The 23,107-nt window shown below is 43.5% G+C and overlaps 1 protein-coding gene across 3 annotated transcripts in view; it reads right to left on the bottom strand.

The window, feature by feature from the left end:
- The window catches only part of LOC124015284 (insulin-like growth factor 2 mRNA-binding protein 1), a 56,709-nt gene that overhangs the window by 5,901 nt on the left and 27,701 nt on the right, over nucleotides 1–23,107 (bottom strand). The window contains exons 3-14 of one of the 3 annotated variants that reach the window (XM_046330419.1): nucleotides 7,344–7,392; nucleotides 6,084–6,135; nucleotides 5,276–5,330; nucleotides 3,360–3,647; nucleotides 2,922–3,056; nucleotides 2,590–2,712; nucleotides 2,057–2,192; nucleotides 1,722–1,838; nucleotides 1,378–1,494; nucleotides 911–985; nucleotides 447–578; nucleotides 113–226 (exon numbers count right to left, since the gene is read on the bottom strand). In XM_046330419.1, coding sequence (XP_046186375.1) covers nucleotides 113–226; nucleotides 447–578; nucleotides 911–985; nucleotides 1,378–1,494; nucleotides 1,722–1,838; nucleotides 2,057–2,192; nucleotides 2,590–2,712; nucleotides 2,922–3,056; nucleotides 3,360–3,647; nucleotides 5,276–5,330; nucleotides 6,084–6,135; nucleotides 7,344–7,392 — 1,393 coding nt within the window. Of the gene's footprint in view, nucleotides 1–112; nucleotides 227–446; nucleotides 579–910; nucleotides 986–1,377; nucleotides 1,495–1,721; nucleotides 1,839–2,056; nucleotides 2,193–2,589; nucleotides 2,713–2,921; nucleotides 3,057–3,359; nucleotides 3,648–5,275; nucleotides 5,340–6,083; nucleotides 6,136–7,343; nucleotides 7,393–23,107 lie in introns of all 3 variants that reach the window. The other 2 variants (XM_046330416.1, XM_046330417.1) reach the window with 2 other exon arrangements.

Raw genomic sequence — 23,107 nt, 5'->3', positions numbered from 1 at the left:
GGAGAAACTGTTGATGGAAATGATGAGGAGAGGTTGGGGCCTCTTCAAATCTCGGTAGGTTCTATATCTATAGGCAGCTTATGAAAGAGAGTGAGGACTAGGAGATGCTCACCTGGCTTGCGTAGAAGTGGCCGATGATCTTGACAATAACCTGGTCATTCTCGTCGGGGGTCTGTTCGCGAGGGACCACCACTTCAGCTGCAGTGAGGTTCTGTAGCTCATTCACCTGAGGAATAAGAATGTTTTGTTAGTAATTTGCACTTAGTTAAAACTAACATGACTGTTTATAGCAAGTCGTGGTCCTATGCCCAGTTGTTCTAGCTCAGGAGAGGATAGCCACAAGGAATTACAGGAACAGAATTGACTGTAATAAAGGGTACAAGCTATTCCAAAAAGAGAACGGGATGGAACCTGAGAAGGACCCAGAGAAGACCCTCTACACTCACCGTCTTTCCGCCTTTCCCGATGACGCGGCCGGCAGCGGCAGCAGCTACCTTGATGTGCGTCTCCAGCTTCACTTCCTCCTTTGGCCCAAAGAAGTTTTCCTCCTTCAGTTTACCATAAATCCTGCCCTGAGCCTGAGGTGGTCGACAAAAAGTCAAACGTCAGTTTGACATCGAAAAGTAACTACACACCCTATGGCTTGACATGTGACTTCAACAGGGATTTGGAGGGGGAAAAAAGAGAGTACGAAGGAGAGGAAGAGTGTAAGGCTAAAAGTAGGATAATACAGGTTGGAGAAGAGGAAATGGATGGAGGAAGAGAAGTCAGGACAGGCAAGCAGAGACCACACACAAAGAAAGATGCAAACAACAAGAAGAGGGCTCCCAGTTCTGGACACTGATATGAACACTATGACAAACAGGGGCTGAAAAAGAGATTGTCTGATCATGCTCCCATTCTACTGTACCTTGAACTGGGCCTCAGGTGGGCCAGTTACAATGACCATTCGCATCTTGGAGTCAGGAGCCTCCGCTGGGGCAATCTGGAGGGGAAAGGATATGAAGGTCAACTTAAACCACATAGATAGACGTCTTTGGCACATGGGGATGTGCGAAACATACTTCACATGGCGCCGACCGGCAAGATGCTTAAGGAGGGCGGTCACGTGTGCTAGCGAAGCAGAGGTCCCTAGTTTGAGGCAGGTATGAGCCGAATCAGAAGGAAGTGGTACTCGCTAAGCAAGCAGCGTGACGTCCTTTACAGAGACATGATATGTACAGGTATAGGTGTCTCATAAAAGTCATTGTTTTTCTCAAATCAGTTTCAGAGCGGTGATGAAATGCACTATTTACATCCCGCTCGGTGCATTATCTTTCCTCATTGACCAATTTCCGCGTGTGAGTGAATGTCTGTGTGTACCAGTAAATCTCTCACCTTGATTGATGCTCCAGCGAAGCGGCTCAGCTGTTTTATATGCTGTCCCTTCTTGCCAATAATAGCTCCTACCGCCTGGGCCGGGATGTACACATGGACCGTCTCCTGCTCAGGGGCCTGTAGGGTGACATGAAACAGTTACAACTGTGTCACTACATGACCACAGCCCAACCAATATCTGACCCCGCTGATCTATAGAGGTTATTACCACACCACAACCCAACCCTGAGGCAGACTGAGGTCATGTTTGTGAAAGCTAGCATCAGCGTTTGCAAACACAGCTAACTCAACTAAAGCTCAATGACTGGAACCCGACGAGCTTAGATAGAAGCCTGTCCACTTACCCCAAAAGAGCCGTAGGGGGATGCAGAGTTGCCTGTTGGGGGAGGGGGCATGGAACCGGAAGGGGGGAAAAGTCCAAGCGCTCCAAGGTTCAGTCCGGGAATCAGATGAGTCTGTTGCTGGAGACAAGAAGCAGGTAAGTGCCAAAGGAACTGATCTGAGAGTGCATGATAGATTGAGTGCATGTGACAATGACTGCATGTGCGTTTCTCCCTACGAAAGTCAACAAATACAGGTGGAAACCTAAAGTGCCAGGGGCAGGAGAAAGATCTATGTGAGAGACCATTGTGTTTTCAAGAGAATTGGAGGCCAGTAACTTTATTGAGCATTGACTCACATTCATGGCGGCCATGTCATTGTCATAGGCCTCGCGCACTTTCTTCATGATCTCTGTCTCGGCCAGACAACAGGCCTCGATGGGTCCCTTCACTGTGATGGTCCTCTCTGGGTTGTACACAGTCAGGTCCTGGAGTCTTCAGACAGGAGTGGAAGGAAGGAAGAGACAGGGTGGGAGAGGTGAAAGAGAAGAATAGGAAAGAGGGAGAGGTCAGGTGGAAAAGGAGAACGATAAGAAACAGGAAGAGCAGGTAGAATGAGAAATAAGAAGCATAAAGGTGATGGGGAGAGGAGCAGAGGGAGAAAGATAACAAGGAACGTTGTTAATCAACCACAGTTGATGACTGGAGACTACAATAATGAAGAAACAAGTCAGTACATTTAGTCAGTCATTGGATATAGTCATATGTTTCCATCACACGGTGCATGATCTTTCCTAATTGACCATGGCAGCTCTACATAAACATACCCAGGGACCCGTGTGTTTCATGATGAGTGTTGATGTGTTTATGTTTTTAGATGCGTGTGACTAACGGGGAGATTGTGATCTTGGTGTCGGTGTCCTGCTCCACTTTCTTCAGGTTGCGCCCCTCCTTGCCGATCAGTCGGCCGACAAAGTTATTGTGAGCCAGGATCTTCAGGGGTACTTCTTCAGCACTTGAGAGGACAAGGAGAACACAGCATGAGATTAAACACAGAAGAAAATCAAATGTACCGTTTCCTAACTGCATGCATAAACATCCACCCATAGCACAATCGGAGATACCGTTTTTATTTATGGGAAAAGTTATGAAATAGCTGGAGGGTCACTTTAAAGTTGTCACACTGTGCAGGTTTGACAGCTGCTTCATGGACACTGCACTCACGTCTTGGTGTCCTTAGCCTCCTGTTGCATGATGTCCAGGATCAAACGGCAGGCCGAGGAGCAGCCCTCGGGGGTGGAGTGGATGCTGATTGGCTTCTCAGCTGCGCCGGCATTCTCTTTGCGATGGACGTCGATTCTAGCAGCAGGGACAGAAAACGCAGGAAAGTCCGTTTGGCCATATAGTGTTGTGTTCACAAGCAGGTGGGATGGGCACTTTTGGTTTGTTCGAATTCAAGCGAAAGCCCTTTGGGTTGTGCAATGCTCCCAGTACATTTTCATAATCACTTTCAAAGCCTTAATAACAAAGATGGGATGTAGTAAAGCTTAATTTCAGTAATGGCTTTGCTCTGTCTATTCTAGCAACAAGTCACCGGTATGGCCTGACTTGCACTCACTTGATCTGGTTCACTGGCACTGTTACTACTATATTGGTACTTACTTGCTCTGGGTTTGTTTGGTGATGTTGCGGATGGTGGCGCCCTCTTTGCCGATGATGGCCCCCACGTATTGGGTGGGCACCAGGAGTCGAAGGGGGATGTCGGCGTGCTGGTGTTTTGAGGGCATGCCTGAGCCCGGGGAACCGCCACGGGGGCCGCGGGGCCCGTAACCGGGGCGACGACTATTGTCTGGGCCGTGTTGGGAGTCGACATCCGACGTCTCATCTGGGATGTAGGAGACACGCAAGGAATTGTTCTCAAACTCGTAGCCGTTCAGCTTCTGGATAGCCCTGGGAGATACGGGTAGATGTTAGATTTCACACTTAATTATACATCGACAATATCAGCAAAACTAGAAATGGTCATTTGTAAGGATGACGAAAGAGAAGGAAAGAGTTCCCGTGGTTTGTGTCTTTTACCCATGAGGTTTTCTGAATAGCTTTCTATAATGATTATCTGTTTTTACTCCCCAAATGTTTTTTACCTGGACCTCGAAAGCCAAATGTCTCAAAACAATGCTTTTCTTAAGTGAAACCTTCTACTATGGCCAAATTCATCGGCTGCATGTGTGTAAGTTCATCTTTAATATCTTTGATCATTATTCATGATGCAGGGCAGAGCAATCACCAACTGCAGTCCTACCATCATACCACTAGAGGTCAAGCGAGTGATATACACACCCTATATACAAAAGTATGTGGACACCCCTTAAAATGAGTGGATTTCAGACACACCCGTTGCTAACAGGTGTATAAAATCAAGCACACAGCCATGCTATTGCCATAGACAAACATTGCCTGTAGAATGGCCTCACTGAAGAGCTCAGTGACTTTCAACGTGGTACCGTCATAGGATGCCACGTTTCCAACAAGTCAGTTCATCAAATTTCTGCCCCGCTTTAGCTGCCCTGGTCAACTGTAATTCTGTATTTTTTTTTATTTTACCCTTATTTTACCAGGTAAGTTGACTGAGAATACGTATTAATTTACAGTAACGACCTGGGGAATAGTTACAGGGGAGAGGAGGGGGGGTGAATGATCCAATTGTAAGCTGGGGATGATTATCTTTCTATTCTGGTTAGAGACGGTTTGCACTGTTCTGTGAAGGGAGTTGTACACAGTGTTGTACGAGATCTTCCGTTTCTTGGCAATTTCTCACATGGAATAGCCTTCATTTCGCAGAGCAAGAATAGACTGATGACTTTCAGAAGAAAGTTCTTTGTTTCTAGCCATTTTGAGCCTGTAATCAAACCCACAAATTCTGATGCTCCAGATACTCAACTAGTCTAAAGAAGGCCAGTTTTATTGCTTCTTTAAGCAGCACAACCATTTTCAGCTGTGCTAACATAATTGCAAAAGGGGTTTCTAATGATCAATTAGCCTTTTAAAATGATGCACTTGGATTAGCTAACACAACGTGTCATTGGAACACAGGAGGGATGGTTGCTGATAATGGGCCTCTGTACGCCTATGTAGATATTCCATTACAAATCAGCCGGTTCCAGCTACAATAGTCATTTACAATATTAACAATGTCTACGCTGTATTTCTGATCAATTTGATGTTGTTATAATGGACAAAAAAAAGGCTTTTCTTACAAAAACAAGGAAAATTCTAAGTGATCCCAAACTTTTGAATGGCAGTGTAATTTATCCCTATACGCTTCATTCATATGGTCCTCCATAGCTCAGTTGGCAGAGCATGGCGCTTGCATTGCCGGGATAGTGGGTTTGATTTCTGGGACCAGCCCTTTGTAAAATGTATGCACTCATGACTGTCCCTTTGGAAAAATGAGTCTGCTAAATGGCATACATTATATGGACACAAACACATCCAGATAAGCAAGGTGTGAAAGGATATGGACTGGGTACATTTGGAAGTAGAGATGAAGAAAAGATCATGCACTATGGGAGACTTACTGTCTGGCATGTTCCCGAGTTCCATATGTGACGTTGACCACCGCAGTCTCACTGTCTGTGTTCACTAAGAAAAGGAGCCAGAGTGAGAGGAGAGGAGAGGGGAGGAGAGAGAGAAAGAGAGAGGGAGGAGGGGAGATTGCATAAGTCAGAGGATATAAACCCACCTCCTTGTCAGACCCATTTCCTGAGAGTTAATGATATTGATTGACCTACGACAAAGCATGGGATATCCCATTGATCAAATCTGATTCGGACTGAGAAGCAGCGATTTACCACTGACATAAATACTTCACTCTTGCAGGGTGTCCTGTAGACTGGTATGCTCAAGCTATTTCTTAATGAGCTGCATTCACAAAGGGAGGTGCTTGGATGACAGAAGGACTCTCAGAACTCTGATCACGCCCCTTATTCATAAAGCGCCTCAGAGTAGGAGTGCTGATCTAAAATCAGTTTTGCCTAGGATCAGGACCTACCTGATTAAGATTACCTGGACAGGTAGGATCTGATCCTAGATCAGCACTCCTATTTTGAGACACTTTATGAATATGCTTTTGTTTTGTAGCTCAGATGGATAGGGAAGGCAGATCCGGTCAGGACTCGATAGAAAAGAGTGAGTGACATTGTTGTAGTGCAAAAGCATTGTGCAAAATGCAAAGAATACTGTGAATCTCCTTATCTTGCCCAGTGAGTGTGTAAAGGAAGCCTTATCATTGGATTTGTAGATCAGATGTTCAGAGCGAAGTCTGACCGGCTATGAATAGAACAGAATAACTTTATTTTTTCCCCAGAGGTAACTTCAGTATCTTACCTTGTTCGCAGTTCTCAACGGTCCCATATTGGGCCAGCAGACCATCCAGCACCTAGGGAGGGGAGAACACAATTTCATTATAGTTGTGTTTCGACATTTCCACCTAAACCGAGTTTCTCCAATGTTCTCCTGTTTGTCTCACTTCCTACATCAGTGTAAAGCAGTTCCAGTCCTCAAGGGCCAAAGTGTCTGCATCATTTCAACCTCCCACTTCATTGATTAGTGTTACTGACTGGAGAGAGACACTTCCCTGGTCTAAATCAGACACTGATGTCCTGTGTGGCTCAGTTGGTAGAGCATGGTGCTTGCAATGCCATGATAGTGGATTTGATTCCCGGGACCACCCATATGTATAATTTATGCACTGGTATGACGCTTGGATAAAAGGCATATCTGGCCATCCAGAAGCTTGGTTTGACTGCTCTGATGTAATGAGTTAGAATTGTGTCTTCAACATGGTTTCTTAGTCTGACATTGGGCCCATTTTTATTTTTTAACTCCTTCTGGCTCATGTTCAGGGCTATAACATGGATGGAGAAACGTTACCCTCGTGTGGCCAGCTAGGGAAGGACATACTGCGTTGCACGCGAGCACTGGCAGGATGGAGTGGAGAGCGAGAGAGAAAGCGAAAGAGCCCCCCCGCCTTAGCAGAGACATGTGGCCCGTCTTCGTCCAACTGTCAGCAGTAGCGTGCGCCGCTCAACACCCACACCATTTATTTTTAAACCTTTATTTAACTAGGCAAGTCAGTTAAGAACAAATTCTTATTTACAATGACGGCCTAGGAACAGTGAGTTAACTGACTTGTTCAGGGGCAGAACAACAGATTTTTACCTTGTCAGCTCGAGGATTCAATCTAGCAGCCTTTTGGTTACTAGCCCAATGCTCTAACCACTAGGCTACCTGCCACCCCCCAAAATAAAGCCACCCCACAATAAAGACACAAATACACATACGAACACACACAATCATGTCCGCAGCCGTAGTCAATCTAAATGCTTTTTTACTCACCTAACTCACTCACATCTCAGATGGCTACACAGAACATCATGTTCTGAACAGATTTTTTCCTCATTACTTACATTACATTTACATTTAAGTCATTTAGCAGACGCTCTTATCCAGAGCGACTTACAACCTATGTTGTAGCAGGGACTAACCTATGCTTTTCCATCTAAAACTGATTGAGAGACACTAACGGACCCATTGATACATTTTGATATGGTGAAACTATGTTATGGTCAAACCAGGGGCACTCACCTCCCACTGCAGGTGTGGAGGAATGTTTCTGATCTGAAGTTTCCTGGTCCTAAAAGAGAGTGAAAGAGAGAAATAGAGAAATACTATTTGAAAATATTAAACTCAAACATGGACATAAAACATTTACATACTTCATGCAGTCAAATGGATTTGGTCCAACTATTGCCTGGTGTGTGGGTCTACTCCTGAATGCTGATTGGTTAAAACCACATCCCAGCCGGTGTCTATTCCACAAGTTACCACCGGCTAAATCTATGATGTTAAAATGCCTATTTACTCTGTTCCATCTGACTATGCAATCCACTGTCTCATCTCCCCAGCCAGGCAATTTATAAACTTGGATCTCCACTATAAAAAGCATCTAGACATTATCTCACATTTCTTTTAGACTAACATTTAGTTTTCAACCGCGGACAAGACAGACAAGCAGGCAGCGTTTCTCAGCCAGTCGAAATCATGAATCGGCTGGCATCATTTTGAAGGGATATAAACAACCGTCAATTGAAATAAGGTCAAATGAAGTGCAGCTGGTTTACAGTTTGAAGTGATTGTGTTAGCTGTGTTGTTGTCCAGCTCCGCTGAACAACAGTGTCCTGACGAGTGAACACGTTTTTTTTTTATGCCAGGCGAAATCTTGCCTCATTAGCACATTGTTATGGATGTATCCCAAACAACTGTCACTAGAAAACAGCTTAAACAAATGCAAATGCAGTTACTTTGCTGTTATTCTGGCCGCACTTTTTAACGTGACTCTCAGTTAGCCGTAGTCGGCTAGCTAGCAAGCACGGGATAAGAACATTGCCAGCCAGTATGACAATGGAACATTTAGAACGAATGGCTGGGTTGCGTCTCTGGCAACCGAACCACCAGCCGACCAGCCGGCTTGAGTAACAAACCCAGATTTGTGTCGGGACTATATCTTGTGGAAGTATGAAATAGTATGACTAAATTCATCAAAATAATGTTTTTATGGAAAATATGTAAATCATTATTTGAATGTGTTGGTAACCCTTTGTATAAAAGTGATAGTACCCTCGAGGCCGGTGTTTGGAGGATATATTGGTAATAACAACACCCGTGCCAATATAGCCTCCAAACACCAGCTTCTCGGGCATTATCACTTAATTAACCATCCAATTATGAAACTTTTTTATTGTAAACCTACATAGAAATTGACCAAATATTTTTTGGTCAAACCTCATTCTTTATTTCATTGAATCAGAAGCATGATTGGGTTCTCTGGTTCGCGGTTTAGCATCGTAAAATACCAGTGTATCTCAGAGTTTGCCTGCAGCGACTGTGAGAGGAAAGAGCATCGGTGTCACTACTCCATATGTTTTATACTAGTTCACAAGTACAACTCCAATACTTTGAGCCTCTCAACTGAGAATTCTGTGACCATAAAAAAAACGACGAGCTCCATTGTACTGACCGCCAATGCACCATTGAAAGTTATGACAAGCTGTCAGAGACAGACACACACACACACACTCACACACACACGGTTGGCAGTCTTGTGTTTCAGGTCTTAACATCCTGGTTCAGTACACATGAGCGACGCTGAAAGTGTGTGTGTGTGTGTCTCAGCTCATCAGCATCTGCCAGCTTGCATATCCCGCTGCCTGTTGCTGGCCTGGACTCAGAGAGAGAGAGAGAGAGAGAGAGAGAGTGTTTGTGTGGGTTGGATAGACTGAGGGGTGTGTAGGGAGAAAGAATGGGTATATTGAAACCGGACACTGACGACAGATTTAGTACTCTGCCAGCTGCCCTGGAACGTTCCCAACACATGGGCACAGAGCGAGAAAGAGAGAGAGAGAGCGAAAGAAAGAGAAAGCGAGAGAAAAACTATGAGGGAGTATAGTAGAGGGAGAGAGGGTGTGAGGTTGGCAATAAGCGAGAGAGAGTTGACTGCAGGGGAACGCATGCAAGAAAGGGACAGAGTGTGACAGAGCGCAAACAGGAGCGAGAGAGAAAGAACTGCAGCAGGGGGAGGACAATCTCCATAACAACAACATCAAGGTTCCCCAAAATACAAGAATAAACAAACAAGCTGAATAACTTGTATATTGAACCACACAGTACCAAAGTAGTATTTACAGATTTATTCAAAGATTTGGCCACAGAGAAGGCAAAGTGGAGGAGATCAGGGGAACATAGTGAGGAGAGAAAAGAGGACAAGGAGGGGTAGCAGGTAGGTAATAGTAGCCTATCAAATTTTCCTGCTTCAACCCCTTGGAATCTCTGACTGGGAGTAGAATGACTTCGCCCCTAGAAGTACGGTCAGTTTTCACATTTTCCACCAGATTTTAGAGGGTAAGCTGATGCTAGATATGTGTGCCTAAGGGCAACTGAAACACAGAGCTGGCAATTGGTTGCCAGCGTCCTGATTGAACTCTGATTGAACTCTAGGGAGCTCTAATGATCTATGTGAGAGGTGAGGGGTTGTGTGTGTGTGTGTGTGTGTGTGTGTGTGTGTGTGTGTGTGTGTGTGTGTGTGTGTGTGTGTGTGTGTGTGTGTGTGTGTGTGTGTGTGTGTGTGTGTGTGTGTGTGTGTGTGTGTGTGTGGAGAGAATGGGCGCCAGGGGTCATAAGGGAGGGGCAGCTCACAGCTCTGCTGATTTGTAAAGGGTTAACATGTTGGAATCCCCTTGTGACCTCTGAACCTAAGTTTCTACACCCAGGAGAGACACAACCCAATAAAAATTCCCTGCCTCGCCTCTTGGGCTCTGTGCAACAAAACATATGGAAGGGCCAATCTAAGCTCATGGGCCTCAGGTAAATGACATTCTACACATATATTACCATAAAGCAACCCAATACAATCATGGCACATGTTGTTTTCAAGAGCAGAAACATTCCGAAAGGTTTCAGGGCTTTTTGATGATGAGGCTAAGAGGTTCCTGTTTCCTGTGCCACACCATTGGATGGTAGTTCAGCAACGTGTTGAATGTGCCGTAACAATTAAAGCACTACTGACTATTTAGCCACATAGAATGGTTGTTACTCGAAGGTCACCACAGTCTTGAAAACAAATTATTTTGTCCGTTTTTGGGGAAACGTGTGCAAGCCACCAAATTAACAGTCAACATCATGGCCGTGCTTCAGGCTTCACCGCCCACGGTAGGCTATTTGTGAGGGGAGCACGTGAGGGGGATGGGTGGGCCTTTGAACTGGTACTTCTCCTCCTCGGCGAAAACCCTTCCTCATTCATCAAAGTCTCTGTCCCGCAAATCAATACATCAATAGACGTAACCATCCACCCAACCCCCACATCTACATAGCCCCCCACCCAACACTTAACTCACATTTGCCCCTTCAAACCCCCTCAACCATCAGCCCCACACCCACACCAACTGTGAAATTAAATTAACCTAGACAACACTGAACGCCGACTCCCAGGCATCTCATTGGCTGACGCCATGACGACAGGGGAGGGGAGGGGAAGATGGATGAGTGGTGAGGAGACAATATGGTTGCACCCGTTCATATGTTGTTGTTCTTCCCTTCAGGGGTGGTCTTCCCTCCACATGCTCCCAACCTCACATAGCAAATACTCCAAAATGAACAAAACATTTAAAATTCCTGAAAAACTCATCTCAGCTGAAGCTTAATGAATGTTTATGTCTGTGTTACTGACTTTATCTTTGAGGTAGCATCTAACGTACATAGCCTGTGTTGGTACCAACAGGACAATGGGAGAAAGAAGAGGGGCCTGGATGCTTAGAAGCCTCAAGCCTACAGCTTTATGCTGGTGGGGTCAAAAGCAAATGTATTTAGTCTGATCAGGAGACTATTGGGGGTGAGACCATAGCATTGTTACATAGGAGGGGCATGGAGGTGTTAGCTTACCATGTGAAAGAATTGAATGGTCAGGGAATATAGGGTGGTGTGAATGGTCAGAGGGAATATAGGGTGGTGTGGGAGAAGAGAGAGACAGAGAGAGAGAGAGAGAGAGAGAGAGAGAGAGAGAGAGAGAGAGAGAGAGAGAGAGAGAGAGAGAGAGAGAGAGAGAGAGAGAGAGAGAGAGAGAGAGAGAGCTCCATAAACATGGTTGAAAATGAGGAAGAGGGAAAGTGTGAGGGAGCATGTTTGCGCAGACCTGTGAAGGAGACCAAAGGTGTGTTTGTATGTATGTAAGTGTGTATATGTTGTACAGACACTGGTTGGTTATGTAAGGGAAAATTGACTTGAAGGAGGTTTCGAAAGGTCCTAACTGAATGGCTTGACCCTCTGTCCTCCATTATACTCATGTCCTCAATTTCGGTTCCACTGTACCTCTCCTTTGAAGATCTCTCCCGCAACATTTCACTCAAGGATAGGCCTCCACGGCAGGGGTACCCAATTACATTCAGCTGTGGGCTGATTTTTCAGTGGATGGTCAGGGGGCCGGAACATAGTTATAAATAATTGTACACTGCAAATTGGTCCGCAAAAATCCTAAACAGACTTTGGGATATGATCACATATCCCTCCATTTATGCATGGGAATATTTGGGAACACATTTCCTAAATTATAATCACTTTGAGCTCACTACTTACAAGTCGTTCTTGATAAGCGCGTGTCCTAAATTATTAAAATGTAAATGTACATTCAATATAATTTCCTGAAATTGTATATCCAACAACGAAAATTACATAATTTATACTATACACACTACCTGTCAAATGTTTTTGAATACCTACTCATATCAAGGGTTTTTCTTTATTTTCACAATTTTCTACATTGTAGAATTATGGTGAAGTCATCAAAACTTTGAAATAACACATATGGAATCATGTAGTAACCATAAAAGGGTTAAACAAAACAACGTGTATTTTATATTTGAGATTCTTCAAAGTAGCCACCCTTTGCCTTGATGACAGCTTTCCACACATTCTCTCAACCAGCTAAACCTGGAATGCTTTTCCAACAGTCTTGAAGGAGTTCCTACATATGCTGAGCACTTGTTGGCTGCTCTTCCTCCACTCCCTGGTCCAACTCATCCCAAACCATCTCAATTGGGTTGACGTCAGGGGATTGTGGAGGCCAGGTCGTCTGATGCAGCACACCATCACGCTCCTTCTTGGTAAAATAGCCCTTACACAGCCTGGGTGTGTTGAGTCATTGTCCTGTTGAAAAACAAATTATAGTCCCACTAAGCCCAAACCAGATGGGATGGTGTATTGCTGCAGAATGCTGTGGTAGCCATGCTAGTTAAGTGTGCCTTGAATTCTAAATAAATCACAGACAGTGTCACCAACAAAGAACCCCCACACCATAACACCTCCTCCTCCATGCTTTACGGTGGGAACTACACATGCAGAGATCATCCGTTCACCCACACTGCGTCTCACAAATACACGGAGGTCGGAACCAAATATCTCAGATTTGGACACCAGACCAAACTACAAATTTCCACAGGTCTAATGTCCATTGCTCGTGTTTCTTGGCCCAAGCAAGTCTCTTCTTATTATTGATGTCCTTTAGTTGTGGTTTCTTTGCAGCAATTCGACCATGAAGGCATGATTCACACAGTCACCACTGAACAGTTGATGTTGAGACGTGTCTGTTACTTGAACGCTGTGAAGCATTTATTTGGGCTGCAATCTGAGGTGCAGATTAACTGTAATTTATTTGAGCTGTTCTTGCCATAATATGGACTTGGTCTTTTACCAAAGAGGGCTATCTTCTATATATGTGTCCACACTTTTGACTGGTACTGTATATTTATTTATTATATTTTTTATTTTGCTCAGAAACCTTAGGGGCAAAAATAAAATCACCTGTGGGTCGCTTATTGGAAAACTCTGCTCTACAGTGTCATCTCACCATTTAATAAACAAACACAACCACAATACTAAAAACTAAAAACTTCACACTGAACCACAAATGTATTTAAAAAAAGCCCGTTCCATGCCAAAATCAGGCTCAATTGCATAGCACACACACCCTCAGGTAATTTTACATGGGGGTAAGATGTACACAACCACACACACGCATACACAGAGGAGGTGCGATTTTCACAGTGAGCTGTTACACAGGCATGCATGTCGCCCTGAGTGGCTCGCCTCCCCTTCCCATCAGGCCATCTGTTTAGCATTGGAAAGGTCCCTAGAGCGCCCCCCCACCGGTGGCTCACCCAATGCATGACGGGCCAGTCTCAGCAGCGCTGGAGGACTCGGGTGTCCTCCCGGTGGAAGGAAAAACAATGAGAAGCATTCCATAGCCCATAATCATAAACACACACCCAGACGCCCACACAAAACACACCAAGTCACACACCCTCCAAGCAGATTAAAAACGAACACACCCACTTGTCCACACATGTACACATTTGAACATACATCAGAATGGGTATTGTAAAAAATAAAAATAATAATTTAAGTACAAATTAACACAGCCACATAATCACTTAGTTTGAACGTGTTCCACACATTTAACATTTAGTTTGAACACAGAGCAACAAATTGGTGCATTCACTTTGTGTTCTGAAATCATCCAACAAAGAGGTGGGGTTTCAGGTGTCACACGCAGTTTGTTCCAAGTGCATACAGACTTTGTAGATGCCCCTTGATTTACAAAATACAGTCAAAAACAAACAAAGGCACACCATAAATGTAGGTTCGAACACACTAGCGAAAATAATAGGGCACATAGATAAAATACTCATGATCATACTAACATACTGTAAACGCCTACCAACACAAATACACACACACAAACTGTGATTATGTCCTTCACTTTTAAACTTAAGTCAGTGGGTGGTTGGCCTAAGTAACCCTTACTGTCCTTTTCATTTGAGAGTATAACTACAACAGACCATGGAGGTTTGAAAATGGAGGCCAAAATTAGTTTTAGAGAAGATGGCGTAGCCGTAGAATTGTGACAATAACACAACAGCATTACATATACAGTCTACTACACAAAGGGGCCCACAACAACTCAACCCACTCAGCAGAATGAAAGAAGTACACACACACACACACACACACACACACACACACACACACACACACACACACACACACACACACACACACACACACACACACACACACACACACACACACACACACACACACACACACACACACACACACCAGAGTAGCTGCAGACCTCCAAATCCCACCAAATGAACTATGTGTGGCCCATTGCGAGGTGAAAGGTCAAGCAGGAAATGGAGAACACAGGAAGTCTCAGTCATGTAGCCCCACTTTGCATTTCCTTTTTATCCAGAGCTACTTCCTATCTAATTTCACCCTGTCGGTGGCTTGGCCAATCAGCAACCAAGCTCTGGGGATGATGGGGGAGTGGGGAATGAAATGCAGAGAGAGAGAGAGATAGAATAAAAAACAATAGGCTTCAAAGACAGCAGCGTGCATTCTCTCTCTCTCTGTGCACTGCGCCCCTCCCCCACATGCACACACGCCCACTCAAAGCTAACTTCCTCTCAATGCATGTGGAGAGCAGAGGAGAGGGGCGAGAGATGGAGGAAGGGAAAGGGGTGGGGACTTCAAAAAGGTGCCTCTTAAAAAATTTAAAATAAACAGGCTACTGATTAACGGCTCCTATGTACACTCTTTTTGGTTCCAGGCAGAACTCTTTTGGGTTCCATGTAGAACCCTCTGGGGAAAGGGTTCTACCTGGACCCAAAAGGGTTCTACCAGCAACCAAAAAGGGTTCTTCAAAGGTTTCTCCTATCGGGACAGCCGACATTCTAAGCGTGTATAGAGCAGTTGGGTAAGGAGATTAAGCAGCGAACTGCCAAAGCCCTTCAGTCAAAATGTTAACATCTTCTTCCTACAGCTGTGATGGACGTTATGCGTTTAGACAACATAACGCATAGACTTTATCCGTTTTTTTTTTTTTTTTTTACAACCAAATGCTTATTTCACTGCAACTATCAGGTGACTTTCACAATAAAACATGACTATGATTATTAAAATAAAAAATAAAAATGTATTATGAATTCGTGTTTTGATTTCACATTTTAAAAAAAGACCCGCCTGGCAACATTGACATTGAGAAATTATTTCAACACACAATTATTAGGGCTATACCCATAACCAGTGTGTTCGAAATGGTGTATTCTACAAACGATACATTCAGAATGCCTACTGTTTCAATATACGCATAAAACGTTAAATTCAATTCTGTGTTGGTTTTGAGCGATCGTTCAACATTTCAGCTTAGCTGAATACACCTCACATCCCTAATAGCCATTCTCTGCTGCCTACGCCCTTCAAAGGAGGTAGCAATGTTTCACAGGGATGCAACAGAACTCTAGCCTGAATTTCAACCCTAAAAGAAACCAAATCCACTTTCACCATACAAAGCTCAAAGGTTCAAGATAATAACTATTACAACAAGGCCATACAATAGCAAAGGATGTAGCCTGGCAGCACCATAGCTTGTGCTCAGAGAGAACGATAGCGCTAATTGTGAATTGCAATCACTTAATTGAAAAGCTAAGCTAATTCCCATAATGGACCTCAGTAATGTTTGGTTGTCATACAACATACACCCTAAAGCTCCACACTCATCCTTCAATTGTCCCAAATTACATAATTTTGGTTGGTGGACACAGTTGTTGCACCTTCATTATGATCATTTTATACAAAAAATACCAACAACTTGTTAATAGTAATGGAATAGTAAGACAGATGCAGATATGACTTATTACACAATCATACCTTGAGATTCGGTAGTATTGATAGGGATAAAAACAAATATCTATTTTGAAAAATTCTTCAAATCATTCATCTCTTATTCTAGCAAAATGAACAAAGTTCAACATGTTAAAGGAATGTTTTTGTTTTCATGCTGTTTCTCCAAAGTGTAGTGATTGATTTAGCAGGCCTCAGGAGAGCCTTACAGATGTAGGATCTTAATTTGATCACCACGTCGCAGGAGAACCTTCCTGCAATGCAGGACATTTTAAACGTTGAGTGCATTTGAGGTTTAAGTCTCCAGAAGTTTGTCATTTCCACTTTGAAGTGTCAGACTTGAAAAGGCATCAACCCCTACAAACAAATGGCCTTTAATTATAATCCACATAATAATTCACATATCCCGTTGCTGCAGGATTATTTTCATGCTGTAGCAAACTGGATCAAATTAAGATCCTGTATACACTATACGGTCAACAGCCTATCCATCCTGGGAATGGTGGTCAAGAAAGCTGATTGTGTGTTTTGTGTGCTGTGTGCTGTGTGCTGTGTGCTGTGTGCTGTGCTGTGTGCTGTGTGCTGTGTGCTGTGTTTATGGGGTGGGCTGGGAATCTGCAGGATAGCAGGCCAATGGTTAAATTCTAAGCTGATTATCCCGAATGAGGGAGAGAGAGAAAGAGAGAGAGAGATTACGAGCGGACTACAGAAGTAAATGAAAACCACAACACAAAGCCTAGTTAAGAAATTGGATCAGTGTCCACCTTGCTGTTGGTGAAGATGGGAATAGGCGAGCGACACCACAAAAACAACCACCTTTACACAAACACACACACACACTCACAAACACACAGACACACAGACACACAGACACACGCACAAATCAAAATGTATTGGTCGCGTACACAGATTTGCAGATGGTATCACAGGTGCAGCGAAATGCTTGTATTTCTAGCTCGAACAGTACAGTAATACCAAGAAATTTAAAAAGAAAACGATGCACACCTAATCCATAAAAATAATAAAATGATATGATGAGCCATGAATAGAATACAGTATATACATATGAAGTGGCTAAAACAGCATGCAAATGTTATTAAAGTGTTCATTGTTCAATGACTCTGTGTACATAGGGCAGCAATCTCTAAGGTGCAGTACTGGGTGGTTGCCAGCTAGAATAGTGACTAAGGCTCAGGGCAGGGTACTGGGTGGAGGCCGGCTAGTAGTGGCTGTTTAACAGTCCGATGTCCTGGAGATAGAAGCTGCTTCTCAGTCTCTCGGCCCCAGATTTGATGCACCTCTACTGTCTCCTCCTTCTAGATGGTAGCGGGTGGCAGTTGTGGATGGTGCAATTGCCGTATACAGCCAGACAGGATGCTCACAATGGTGCATCTGTAGAAGTTAGTGAGGGTCTTAGGGGCCAAGCCAAATATTTTCAGCTGATGCGCCTTTTTCACCACGCTGTCTTTGTGAAGGGACCATTTCAGGTTGTTAGTGATGTACACGCTAAGGAACTTGAAGCTTTTGACCCTCTCCACTGCAGCACTATCGATGTGGATGGGAGTGTGCTCTCTCTGCTGTCTCCTGTAGTCCACAATCAGCTCATTCATTTTGTTAACGTTGTGGGAGAGGTTATTTTCCTGACACCGCTTTGCCAGGGCTCTCACCTCCACCTGTCTCATCTGTGTTGGTAATCAGGCCTACCACTGTTGTGCCGTCAGCAAATTTGATGATGGAGTTGGAGACGTGTGTGGCCACGCAGTCATGGGTGTACAGGAGGGGGCTTAGCATACACCCCAGTGGGGCCCCTGTGTTGATGTTCAGTGTGGCAGAGTTTTTGTTGCCTACTTTCACCACATTGAGTAGGCGGTCAGGAAGTCCAGGACCCAGTTGCACAAGGAGGACCCAGGGCCCTGAGCTTAGTGATGAGTTTGAAGGCTGAACAGCATTCTTGCATAAGTATTTGTCTTGTCCAGGTGGGATAGAGCAGTGTGTGCAGTGCAATGGCGATTGCTACATCCATGGATCTGTTGGGGAGATATGCCATTTGTAGTGGGTCTTGGGTGTCGGGTAAGGTAGAAGTGATCTGCCTCTCAAAGCACTTCATGATGACAGAAGTGAGCGCTACAGGACGATAGTCATTTAGCTTAGTTACCTTCGCTTTCTTGGGTACAGGACCAATGGTGGACATCTTGAAGCACATGGGGACAACAGACTGGGATATGGAGAGATTTAATTTGTCCGTAAACAATCGAGCCAACTGGTCTGCACATGCTCTGAGATCGCGGCTTGCGATGCCGTCTGGGCATCCCAAGCCGCGATCTCAGAGCATGTGCAAACCAGTTGGCTCGAGAGTTTATGGACATATTTTTTTACATTTGGCTAGTTTGTCTTTTGTTAATCATCATCATTAACCCCACCTGCCTTTCTTTTTCCCCATAGAGTTATTTCTTCTCGTCCGCGAGATGGACGGAGAACCCCACTGGTTGAAGGGACAGTGACAATATTGTCTGGAGAGAACCGTGAAGCCATAAAACAGAGTGTGTTACAGTCCCTGATGTGTCTCTGGAAGGAGATCCTTGTCCTGAGCCGGTCTAGTATATTGTCCAAGGACTGAACGTTAGCGAGTAATATACTCGGAAGCGGTGGATGGTATGCAAACAAAGGATCCAGGTCAGGGAAGTCACATTTAGAATGTGCTAGAATTTCTGGTGAGTGACCGCCGATCTAATGTCCAAAAGTTATTTCTGGCTGAAGGTAAAAATACAATAAATGTTCTGAGAGAATAATGTAAGAAATAACATAAAAACATATATACATATATTTATATATATATATATAGAATCGCCGTCAAGATGGCGCCGACAGACATGGTTGCACTGTTTCCTGATCCTAGCCAACTTTTCGGTATATATATCGCCATCTTGACAACGATTCCATGAGGTCCATACCAGGATGTTGTTGGTGCCCATGACTCCAGGAAGCCAGTTCACAAGACAGGACCAATGAGAGCCATGGAGCTAAGTACTCAGAAAAAGGTAGTGGATGTGTGTTTATCACAATTCTTTGTGGAAAAAAGGCTTACTACCACCCAAGAAGTTCTCAAGATAGCATGGAGGCTAAATGACTACATCAACATAAAGTGCAAGCAATGAGCACTGACACGAGACAAGAGTGTGGTAATCTGAGCCATTTTTTACATTCAGCATCACTCCGTCAAGCAAAATATAGTATTCTTTCTAACAAAGATATCTACATATATTTCAGTGTGGTGGGTATCCTTGGAAATGATCAGAATTCATGTAAACATTACAGTTTTAAAAACATAGTTTGTCCAAAAAGTGGTCTCTTGGCACAACTTACCCGGGGAATGGGGTTAGTTGATCCACAGGACAGAGTAAGTTAAGCCGCCTACAAATTTCTGTACTGAATGAAATATTATTACTACTTTTTTAAAACCATGACAATCTCCATTTCCCAAACACAATTCAACACAATCACAATCACTTTTTTTTGTCTATTAATCATTTTATGCATCTTTTAACACAGGCTTAACACCTAACAAACACTTTCTACTTTTTAAAAACACTTTTAACAAAGGCCAGGCTCTGTTGTTACCTCATATCCCATAGATAAGGCCTTGCATTACACCTGGGAAGAAAACACTTCCATTTGGTTAACTTGCCGTTGGCTCAACCATTGCTCAACCATTGGCTCAACTAGGTCCTTCTGTAGCTCAGTTGGCAACCACGTGGACTATATTACACATGACTGTAAGTCCATAAAAGCGTCTGCTAAATGGCATCTACAAGGATGTACTTTCATGCTAGGTTAAGGACCTCATATTGAAGCTTATAGAGACCCCAACTGAACAGTCTTAGAATGATCTACTTTGATATCTTGCTTACCGCTTTTTCCATGTGGTTTCTTTCTTCATAGACTCCATGAGTCAAAACTGTTCGCTGCCCTGGCCCCCAATGGTGGAACAAACTCCCTCACGACGCCAGGACAGCGGAGTTTCTTTCTTCATAGACTCCATGAAATGATGACGTCTTCCCAAATATTTGGTCAAGTTTTTTATTTTGTTTATGGTTTCCTAGAAACAAGGATGGCTTAATTTACCCCTTTGGCTCAACTTACCCCACTCTCCCCTACACCGTATATTTACAACCCTTCCTCCCCCTCCCTCTCTCCCCACTTGACCCCCTTCCCCCTCCCCCTTAGAATACCTGATAGCTGCCCCCACCTTCCCTTTTCCCCTCCCCCTCTCTTTGCTCCACGCCCTGCCCTACAACGGGGTGAAAGGTCACTCCGCTAGCCAGGCAATCAGGAGACGCCGATGCAACATTAACCCCAAATGTGCAATGGACTCTGATGAGGAAGAGCCACCACACACACAAAGAGTTGGACCTTTCTGCTGCTATAGCAGGCTGTCTATGTCACTGCCTACTGCTCGTATTCACCTAAATCTACAGCAGACCCTACTACTAGAACATAAAGCTATACTCTTTTAATCACTCGTCTCTCTTTCTCCTCACTTGACTGCAAAGTTGCTGTGAGGGGGAAGAAATCTGTTCTTCCATTTCATCATTTCTTAGAAATCCTTCAAATAGCAACCTATAGGGATTTGAGTCATATGGAAATGCCCAAAACTTGACATGCTAACAAAAAATAAACACAGGGAGATCTTGCATAAGTAGGTAGTCTGTTGCATGAAAAGAGAACAGAGAGCTGGTGGAAAGACTGCCGCTGTCGATACGATTACAATCTTCACCTGGTGCATTACACTTCAAAAACAGCCGTCATGGAAAAGAGGCTCCACATTTGCTGAAATTGGTTGAATCAACGTGGGTTTTAGCGTAATTTGTCAACGTATTGGGACGTGGAACCTACGTGGAAAATACATTGGGTTTGCAAAAAGTCATCAACTTTTGTTTGGGGGTGAAATTTCAACCACAGAATTATGTCATCATGGTAACCAATTATCAACATAGACAAACCTTATATAAAACATTTGTACAATTTGTACATGAAACAGCGTCAGACCTTCAACTTTGTATCCACTATAAGAAAGAAAAACTAAGCTGGGCAGCAACTCCTACTGGAGAGTTGATCAAACTACAGCTAGGAATTTGGTTTCCCATCTAGGCTTTTAACCAACCCCAGCCTTGCTTAACTTTGATATTCATCACTAACTACTACCAATGTGCTATCATGATAATGATTCATTAGAGATCTCTTAATAACCAAATAGATTCACTGTTGCTATCGAAGTCATTCCAAAGGGAAGGTTTAATATTAACAGAGCAAATAAAACGTAACCATACTCTCTTTACGTCATATGTCATCAATGTTAATATTTAGGCCTATACATACCGAACAGAAGTATAAAATGCAACCATTTCAAAGATTTTACTGAGTTACAGTTCATATAAGGAAGTCAGTCAGTTAAAATAAATAAACAACGCTCTAATCTATGGATTTCACATGACTGGAAATACAGATACGCATTTGTTGGTCACAAATACCTTAAAAAGAAGGTAGGGGCTTCTTTTTCAGAAAACCAGTTAGTATTTGGTCTGACACCCATTTGCCTCATGCAGATCTCCTTCACATAGAGTTGATAAGAGTGTTGACTGTCGCATGTGGAATGTTGTCCCACTCCTCTTCAAAGGCTGTGCGAAGTTGCTGGATATTGGTGGGAAATGGAACACGCTGTCGTACACGTCGATCCAGAGCATTTCAAACATACTCAATGGGTGACATGTCTGATGAGTATGCAGGCCGTGGAAGAACTGAGACATTTTCAGCTTCCAGGAAATGTGTACAGACGCTTGCGACATGGGGCGTGCATTATCAGGCTGAAACATGAGGTGATGGCGGTGGATAAATGGCACAACCTTTGGGCCTGAGGATCTCGTCATGGTATCTCTGTGCATTCAAATTGCCATAGATCAAATTAAATTGTATTCGTTGTGCGTAGCTTATTCCTGCTCATAACATAACCCGCCCGCCACAACGGGGCACTCTGTTCACAACGTTGACATCAGTTAACCGCTCGCTCACACAACGCCATACACGTGGTCTGTGGTTGTGAGGCCGGTTGGACGTACTGCCAAATTCTCTAAAATGATGTTGGAGGTGGCTTATGATAGAGAAATGCCCAGTAAATTCTCTGGCAACAGCTCTGGTGGACATTCCTGCAGTCCGCATGCCAATTGCACGCTCCCTCAAAACTTGAGACATCTGTGGCATTGTGTTGTGTGACAAAACTGCACATTTTAGAGATGCCTTTTATTGTCCTCAGCACAAGGTGCACCTGTGTAATGATCATGCTTTTAATCAGCTTGTTGTCATGCCACACCTGTCAGGTGGATGGATTATCTTGGCAAAGGAGAAATGCTCACTAACAGGATGTAAACAAATTTGTGCACAACATTTTAGAGAAATAAGCTTTTTGTAGGTATGGAAAATGTCTGGGATCTTTTAATTTAAACTCATGAAACATGGGACCAACACTACATTCATATTTTTATTCAGTGTAGCATTTGCAAAATCATCAATAGCTATTGTTTCAATTCAACCCAGGGTTCAACTAAAAATAGACAATAAATAGGCCTAGGATTTCAAGCTTTGTTTGATGTCAAATTTAATCTTCAAGTTAATAATGAATATGTTGGATTCCCATCTCCAATTCAACCAAAAATCAAAGTTAATGAATAGGTCTAAATCAAACCAAACTTTATTTGAAGTGCATTTAACGTTTGATTTGATTTGATTTAGTCCTATTCTTTAACTTTAACTTTTGGTTGAGATTGAGAATGTGAATCCAATATATATTGTTATTCATTTGTAGACAAACTGGAATTAAAGTCAGACTAAGTCAGTGGCACAAAATATACATCTCCTTCAAATGCAAATATTTGGTTGTGTTGAAAACAAAACGCAATTCTGTATCAGTTTTGCTATTATGTAAATAGCCTATTAACTTGTCGACAAGTTAACAAATTATATGTTGTTTTCACGTCTCCAACTAAACCAAAAAATAAATGTTAAAGAACAGGATTAAGCCAGTGGCTCCGATGGAACTATGTAAGCATTACATAAATCTCCTTTCA

Source organism: Oncorhynchus gorbuscha, linkage group LG26, assembly GCF_021184085.1.
Source record: "Oncorhynchus gorbuscha isolate QuinsamMale2020 ecotype Even-year linkage group LG26, OgorEven_v1.0, whole genome shotgun sequence".
Lineage (NCBI taxonomy): Eukaryota > Metazoa > Chordata > Actinopteri > Salmoniformes > Salmonidae > Oncorhynchus > Oncorhynchus gorbuscha.
The sequence above is the reverse complement of the archived record's forward strand: the minus strand, read 5'-3'. Positions and strand labels throughout refer to the sequence as shown.